Raw genomic sequence first — 9,186 nt, forward strand, 5'->3', positions numbered from 1 at the left:
TACAAAAGCTATCAAAAATGTTTTTTCTTAGTACGTTTAAACACATTTTCTGCACTTTATCATTACAAATCCCATCAAGTCCACCCAGTAGAGGGACAATCATGATGCGAATTGTGTACTACTTTGGGGACTGACAAAGATTGCATGGCCATGTAATTTAATGCACTCATGTAATGCCACTACAGGTTGGGTATTCCTTATCCGAAATTTAGAAAAGGGATACTCACGGCTGAAATGGAACAGGAAGGAGGTGTCTGACCTCTCCTGTAGTCAATAGATCGTTTCCTTGCCTACTTTTCGGTTCTCCGCTCCATTGTTCAGCTTCTCCCCGCAGTCCACGAAAGTGCTGTGGGGGAACAGGGATACTCCACCTGTATCGTGTTAAGATACTCTGACCATTTGGCTGCCTTGCTTTTATAATTAGTGGTGACCTTTGCTACAAGGCAGGTCTCATATTTTCTATTAGTTCTGACCCTCTGCAATTTATGAAATAAAGTGGGGATTTTTTAGCCTTAATCATCAGGTGCTGCCTATCAATTATCAAATAAGTGGTCACTCTGTTCTACCGTGATTTACTTCAAGCCTACTGGCATCTCCTAAAAGATGGTGGTAACTGCTGTCTTACTTCAACTCATGGAGACTCTTCTTTCAATTGAGGGTATGGTATTGGTCAGAAATGCCTGGGCCCAGTATCAACCTACTTGCTTACTGACCATCAAGTTAATTCCAAAATTCTTACAAGAAAAGCTTCTTGTTTTCTGTTTATACAAAACCCCAACCAGCTTGCTCCAGAGCCTCGATGTGTAAAACAAAGAGCCACCAAGGCCCCGTATTAGAAGCCCCCCCCCCCCCCAAAAAAATGCAAGGTGCCGGTAGAGCTGTACAGACTACCCCCCCTCCCCTCATGTGACAACCTTGCTGCATATGGTGGTATCAGACTGCTGGATGCACAAGGAGCCCTTTGATGTCAAATTTTCAAGAAGTGTCCCTGTACATGAAGAGATGATACTAGAGCTCAAGTGGCAATGCTTACTATTTAAAATGGGAAGAAAATAAATAAAAGGGTGGAAAAATGTATTTATCTGTGACAAGTTAAAAAAAGGAGTGGGCAAGCAGGGCATCTCCCACTATTCTGATCTTCTTTTCACTTGTCTGTGAAGCGTTGTTGACTTTTTGGGTTTGAACATCAGTTTGGGGGTGATTAAAGTTGAAGGTAAAAGATGAGGGGTTTGACTGCTTATGGTGCCTGACAGAGGTAGGGTGACAAATCATCTAACTTATGATTTTCTATTTCTTTTCTTCTTTTTCAGCTTGCAATAGATAAATGCATGCTTACGCATGTTATAGAATCAACATTTCAAGACAGAGTTGGAAGGCTGAAGGTTTTGAAGTTATATTTTCCGTATAATTTCATGCTCTTGTTAAAATTGAGCTGACGTTATACCTTGGAAGAATTATCGGAGGTGGTATCTCAAGAGTAAAGCGGACTGCTGAAAGTAAAATAACGATGCAAGTTAAGTTGCATTTTACTTCAACAGTGCCTTCCGTTTGCAACAAGTTGTTCAGAGTATTCATACTTAAACAGTCTACATACAATGTCTGGACCGTTTTTTATTTTTCAGTATAGCACATTTATGCACTTTTTCAAAATTCATTGATTGTCCTTTTAAAAGCAATATCACTGGCCTAAAATGTCTCTGGGAAATCGGCAAGCAGCTGAGACTCTTCTCCATGGAGAATTTGGAGTCTATCCATCCAAGGGTATTCGCTATGCACTAAGTCTGACTCAAACAGGACTCCACATCCAGAGGCTGGTTCCCAAGCCTGACGATGACCAACGAACAGTACTGCCAATTCTTGATATGGTTGGTTGTCATACTTTACGAAGTCGTGGGTCTGCAGACACATTTGCTTATTTTTCCATCTACTCCTACCCACTAAAAAAAAAGAAAGTGACTATGGGCTCCAGCCGAACACGCCAGAGGTCTGTTCGCACATTCAGGGTTGATGAATCAACAGAATATAATAAAAATCAAGCTACTGCAGAGAAGTGGGCAACTGCAATCAAATGTCTTATCCAAGGCATTCCCATTAGTGGTGAAACAGGTGAGGGAACAAATATTTTTTTTGCCTAAACTAGGGTTGTCTACATGAGATAGATATATTATACAGTGTGTCTGCATCCAGGCTTTGGATACTTTGTGCCTTTGTAGTCATCGTGGCTGGTCACCCATTTCTAGGGAGAGTAGCCAGAGTACTAAATTGTCTCCATTTATAACCATGAACTGATTAATATAGGTCAAGTCTTTGAGATTACTGTGTAACCCTTTCCAGCTTTATGCAAATCGGCAATTCTTGATTGTAGGTCTTCTGAGATTTATTTTTCGTGAGGCATGGTTTACCTCAGCAGATGCATCTTGAGAATAGCAAAATGTTTCAGTGTTTTTATTTTTTTTTATTTTTCTAAAATACCTTTCCAATTCAGTTTCATTGATTGGACTCCAGGTGGACAAGAACAATAAAATAACTTTGTGAGTTATTGATTAAAACAGATTATTTTTGTTCATTATTGTAATTTAGATGAAGATCATATAATCCAAATTATAATTCCAAAGGCTTCACTTACTTTTTCTCACCATTGTAAATAATATATAATGTATATATTTTTAAAACAATCTGTTTAAATTTGCAATTTAGGATATTGCAATTTATATAAATTAACACACTCAATGAATGCTTAACTATGTATACGTTTTTAATGCTTTTTTGTTTTTATTAAACTTCTCTGGCACAGAATTGGTTCCTGAAATACTGCCTAGGCCACGACGATTAATGTTGCTGCTGAATCCGTGTGGTGGACGAGGCAATGCTTTCCAACAGTGCCACTCGCATATCCTGCCTATGATCACAGAAGCAGATATCAGTTATAATCTTATTCAAACAGGTGGGCAAAATGTATTATCTTGGCAATAAATCTGTCTGTTAAGAATGATTAAAATTTGGTTGGGAAAACCGAGCATGCCTAATGTACCTTTTTGTTTTCTGAATTTTAGAGCGACAAAATCACGCACGAGAGTTGGTGCAGAGCATTAATCTGGAGGAGTGGGATGGTATAGTTGTCATCTCTGGGGATGGACTTCTTTATGAGGTATGTTTCATGTGTCCTACTCACTATATAGGTCAGTACTGTTGTACAGTTATACGAGCAAACAACATATGATTTTAATGAATATGTAATATGAAATAATCGGACACTCTGCATTCTGCACCTTCAATGTGTTTGATTAATTTTCTTAATTGTTTTAATAAAAAGCAGTTAGTGCCGAAATAAAAATAAAAAAACGGCCGGAAATAATCTTCCGCAGGGGCCAGGCTGCTTACCAGCGTGTTGCTCGAGCAGCGTCTCTTGTACTGGCCAGGAAAGCAGGAACCCAGCGGAGTCACGTGAATGCAGGTCACATGGCTCTGCTCTGTTCCTTCTTCCCCTGGGGCAGGGCAAGAGAAGTTGTTCGTACAGAGGGAAGCAGCAGGGTCCCTGCAGAAGTCTGCAAGTGAGAGATCTGCGGTTCAGGGGGGTGGGGGAGGATGTATGTGTGATTAAGGGAATGAGTGTGTGTGTGTTAGCATGGATGTGTAAGTGTGTGTGTGTGTGTGGGGGGGGTGCCATGGCATAGGGAGCCTGTAATCACACCCCTATCATGCCTAGGTTCTAGCATGTACTGGCTGTACGTTGATTTTGTTGCCCAATTTTGGTGTGTTAACCACACTTTTATTAAAAGTAACACACCAAAATTGGACAGAAAAAAAATATATTAATAAATACGGTATATATGATTAACCACAATCACACTCCTATCATGCTAAGTCAGCCAGTACATGCTGGAATCTGGGTATGCCTGGGCATGATAGGATTGTGATTGCTGTTGATTATATATATCTTAATATTGTTATTGCATTTTTTTGTCCGGTTTTGGTGTTACGTGTGTGTGGTTTTTTTTTTTTTGGTTTTTTTTTTAAGGGGGGGGGGGCATTTTTGGTTTTGGCCAAGTGAACCCTGAATTTTCAGTTTCGGTCCAGAAGTTTCATTTCGGTGCATCACTAGTATTTTTATATACATTTCAACGTGTGTATTTTTTTTTAAAATTGTTTTGACAGTGAGGGGCATATTAGCAGGTGTCAGACATTTGATGTGTTGATCCACCAACTCTGAATATGTTTTAAAGCAGTTAAATATGATCTCTTCAGCTATCAGACATCCAAGCTTTGCTGACAAATACTTATCTATGTAAACAATATTCATTTTTCTATGACTACATGGAGAACAAGACATTTTGTACACAGTCTTCTATACTCTAAGCTGTATATTGTCTGATAGTTTAGTACCGTATTTGCTCGATTATAAGACGACCCCCCAAAATCTGAATATTAATTTAGGAAAAAAAGAAAAAGCCTGAATATAAGACGACCCTATAGGAAAAAAGTTTTACCAGTAAATGTTAATTCATCTAAACTATTTTTTTTTAATAAAAGCTATGATTGAGAAAAATATTTTGGTTTTATTTCCTTCTATTTTCCAACCTGCCCCCCAGTTATGCACATCTTCCCCAGAAATGCCTTATACCCCCTATATGCCACTGTACCCCATGATATGCCTTTTGACCCCCTATGTGCCACTCTGCCTACAGAAATGTCTTTTACCCCTATATGCCACTCTGGCATTTAGGGGGTTAAAAGGCATATTATGGGGCAGAGTGGCATATAGGGAGGTTTTAACACCCCATTTAACACTCCCCCCCCCCCCCAAACTTACCGGTGCTTCTGACTTCCCTGTCATGTAGCCGGGGCAGCGTGTAGATCCCACACACTTACGCTGCAGCCGGAAGGAGGCGTGGCTAGCAGCGGGGGTTGTCTGCGTCCATCGCACCGGTGCGGGGAACTCTGATCTCTGACAGCCGGGGAAGGTCTGCGCGATGGACGCAGACAACCCCTGCTGCTAGCCACACCTAGCCACACCTCCTTCCTGCTGCAGTGGAAGTTGAGGTCTGATTATAAGACGACCCCGATTATAAGACGAGGGGTATTTTTTAGAGCATTTGCTCTGGGAAAAAAAACCTTGTCTTATAATCGAGCAAATACGGTAATTAAACATTTCAGTGAAGACTGTCAGATCACAGAGCAATTTATAAACTGTCAGTAAAGTTTAGGTAGCAAATTCTTCTATAGTTCTTCTTTACAGAGGAATAAACTCTCAAAAACTATCGTAGCTTTAAAAAAAATGCATTTTTCATAGTTTTTTTTACATGTGAATTAATTATTTAGTAGTAAAACTTTTTTCTTAATACGGTAGTTACAAGAACTGCATGTTTATAGAACTGCTAACTGCTCTTGTTGATTACCCCAGCTCATCTTCAGTTATAGCACTTATATGTTTTCGTCTTAAGTTAATCATAAACCTCTTATCAGGTTATTAATGGTTTGATGGAACGCCATGATTGGGAGGATGCAATAAAAATGCCAGTTGGAATTCTTCCCTGTGGCTCAGGAAATGCCTTGGCTGGAGCCATCAATTTCAATGCAGGGTAAGAAAAAGTGCATTTTTCAAATATTTGCAAATAGATCACTGAATTACAATTTCTATTGTACAGTGTAAAACAGATGAACCAACCACTATCTTCTAGGCTCCTTTGTGTAAGTTTGTAGGAAATTGAAAGAAATTGTATAAGCATATGAAACATTCTGAAGAGCAATAAGCCAGCATGTAACACTTAATAAAGAAAGTAGGTAAACTATGATCCAGTGATGCATGTACATTAAATGAAATAACTTATAAAAATATAAAATATACTCCTTGCATCCAGTCTTTACAATAAGATTATTGCATGTTTATAGGTTAGTCATAACTTTTCATGTTGTCCTTTTTCTTAGGTTTGAACAGGCAATGGGGTCTGAGCTGCTACTTAATTGTACTTTACTGCTCTGCCGGGGTACAATACTGCCTATGGACCTGGTGTCTGTAACAACTTGCTCTGGATTACGTTCATTCTCTTTTCTAAGTGTTGCTTGGGGTTTTATTTCTGATGTGGACATAGAAAGTGAAAAATACCGCCATATGGGCTCTGCCCGTTTTACAGTAGGAACTATGGTAAGGGTGGCCTCACTCCGCACATATAAAGGCCGCCTTTCTTATTTGCCAGTACTAGATGCTCACCGTCCTATTTGCAGAAGTATTACTTTGGCTGCGAATGGGAGCCTTATTCCGTTCCAGCGTTCCCAGCTGCACCGTACCATTTCAGACATGGGACTCTGTGAAGAACGCAATGTTATGTATAAGCGCAGCTCTGCTTCTCTGGATACCAATGAGCTGCCAAGTTTTGAGACTTCGCCATCACCAGGCTCCCCAACAGCTTTGCACTCCTCCAGCTTCAGCTTTGATTCTGTATTGGACCCACTACACCAAGACGGCTTACAACACAGAGGAACGGAACCTATGACATTTCATCAAGTAAATGGACCCAAGGATGACCTTTTGCCTCCCTTAGGACAACCACTACCAAAGACTTGGGTGACAGTTGAAGATGACTTTGTATTGGTGTTGGCAATGTATGAGAGTCATTTGGGGGCAGATTTATTTACTGCACCATTTTCTTGCTTTAACGATGGGTTAATCCAACTCTTCTTTGTAAAAGCAGGAATTTCACGTGCAGCCCTTGTTCGCCTTTTCTTGGCAATGGAAAAAGGCACCCACATTGAGATGGAATGTCCATACCTTGTACATGTCCCTGTTCAAGCCTTCCGTTTGGAACCACTTACACGTAAGGGAATAATTACTGTTGATGGAGAACGGGTAGAATACGGGCCTATTCAGGCTCAGATACATAGCGGACTAAGCAATCTTATTACTGGGTCTAGTAAAGTACACATGACCTCATACTAGAGATTTTGCTCTTCCAGGCTCTATTGTGCAATACCAAGTTGTCTTCGGTGCTGTTGATGCCTGTACTACATAATAAATAGTACAACACTGGATGAGGGAGTATGTTAAAAAGTAATAACATTTTGTTAAGCATGTGCTTAACACTTTTGCTAGTTGGCTTGTAAAGAATGCCTTACTGTGTTCCTTTTTGAACATGTGTAACATGAATAAAAGTGCAGATTACTTTAGAGTCCTAACTAATTTAGTGAACAATAGCTTAATAAACATGCATACAGTAAACCTTTTGAGGGATATAGGGAAATGTGCCTGTGTACTGGAGGCTACCATCTTTTCCTTAAATATACTTGGTTGTCCATCATACTGTAACAAATATGCTTCTGGGCATATTTTTAAGCTACATCTTCATTATTAAATCCTAACAGGGAACTGCTTGGGCCTTTTATTTGTAAATATTTTAATTGTCTGTCTACATAAAGAATGTACACGCATAGCTGTGTTTATAAAAAAAAAAAAAAAAGTTTACTGATAAATACTATAACTTTGATGCCTAGTTATCGTTTGAATATTAACTAGGATGAAAAACATAGCCACTAAATTCTACCTGATGAAACCAAGATACTTTGAAAGAGAGAATGTAAGACTACGAATTAATTTTTATTTCAGAGAACAGTTTGGCTATTTTTCCCAAATATATAAATCTTAATATGTTGTGCATCGAATGTGTAGCTCGAAATCTCAGGGTTTAGTAAATTATTTAGTTTGATATATAGGAATTGTATCATTAATTTCCATATAGTTGGCCATTTTGGTTAGTGTTTCCTCTGGTTTTTAATACTTGAGTAATCTGTTGGGTAGGGAATTAATTCTTAAAAAAAATAAAAAAATAAAAAACCCATAGACCGCCTGCAAAATTCTCATGTACTGATATTCAGATTTGAATATCGCATCAGTTTTCATTGCACTTTAATTTCCTCATCAAATTATCAAAGTGGGTCTTACTGAGATTGTACATTTTAGTGCACCTAAACCTACGTAATGATGTTTACCAGTTACATTATGTGTATAACATTGGGAGCAAAGCATGTGTGTTTTTGTTATCCTTTTTTGCAGAGTATTCCTCTGCATTAAGTTGTTTAAAATCTTTGGCGGCTGCTGATTTGTTTTACACAGCGATTTTTAAGAGCGGAGAAAAGGAAGAGGAGTTCGGAGCAGGAAATCTTTTTCATTTTTTGTCACTGATTACCTTTTCCCTGGGGTAACTTTACTTGTGAATTATTACATTGTTTGAAAAACAAAGACCGTGAGCTATAGTTGGATAAAATGGTTTATAATTCTAAAATGGTTTATAACGCTGAAGGTGCACGTTCCTCAAGTATTGATGGGTCATGAAAAAGATATACATGTCCTAAGCTTATAATTGTATAAATGATCTATTGGCCTTTAAAATCAAATCTGTTAAGCCCAGAAAATGTAGTTCAGGGAGTTGGCAGCATGCTGAGAGAGACATTTGATCAGCTTTTAATGCTTTCATGTTAAATAAAGGTTTGACTTAAAGTGGAGATGTCACCTAAGAAAGCCAGAGAATATCATATGTGAGGTTAATTTATTAAAATGTTTTAATATATTTGAAATAACAAGATACACACATTTTCGTTTGATTATTGGAGAGTTGTGAATTACTGAATAGTCTAAGCGCTCGTTATTTTGTTAGCTATCCTGGATCTCAAACTGTAAAGATGATTAATATAAATGTTAGCTGCTTATTTAGTTTACCAGGAAGACCAATGCCCTTTGATCATTAATATTGTACTTCCTTAGTAAATACAGGTTTTTGGGTTTTTTTTTCTTTGTTTGAAATCTAGTTCTAGTCCATATTACAAAAACATTTTCTCATGACCTATATACTAAGAAATAGTACTTTGTAAAAATCTGGGAAAAAACACTGAAAAAATATTTATTCATACATACCAGTTAGAAATATCTGTCGTATTATTTCCCTCAACCTAGAGAAACCTCATTCCAAATTATAGTTATCTTAAGCTTATCCTGGAAACACCTGTTTCCTTAGTGTTTTAATGAGGGAAATGCTTGGCTTGGCTACGTATAATAGCTCATGCAAATATTTAAACAGTCGCTATTTTATGGTTTTTGCAAATTTGGCAATTTCATAATACAAATGTGGCGCTATACTTTTTAGCAATCACAGTAATTGAAAAAAAGATAATGTATTGCTGTTTAGGGTAATGCAAACA

At 38.1% G+C, this 9,186-nt stretch overlaps 1 protein-coding gene across 1 annotated transcript; it reads left to right on the forward strand.

Annotated features, from left to right (window-relative positions):
- Positions 1–1,691: 1,691 nt before the first annotated feature.
- Positions 1,692–6,934, forward strand: LOC149286336 (sphingosine kinase 2-like). The gene is made up of 5 exons (XM_089494239.1): positions 1,692–2,106; positions 2,795–2,944; positions 3,054–3,148; positions 5,464–5,579; positions 5,926–6,934. Exons 1-5 carry the CDS (start codon positions 1,692–1,694, stop codon positions 6,932–6,934), a joined length of 1,785 nt encoding a protein of 594 aa, XP_089350365.1.
- The last annotated feature ends 2,252 nt before the right edge of the window (positions 6,935–9,186 follow it).

Source organism: Sceloporus occidentalis, unplaced genomic scaffold, assembly GCF_023333645.1.
Source record: "Sceloporus occidentalis isolate IW3139 unplaced genomic scaffold, rSceOcc1.0.p SCAF_70, whole genome shotgun sequence".
Lineage (NCBI taxonomy): Eukaryota > Metazoa > Chordata > Lepidosauria > Squamata > Phrynosomatidae > Sceloporus > Sceloporus occidentalis.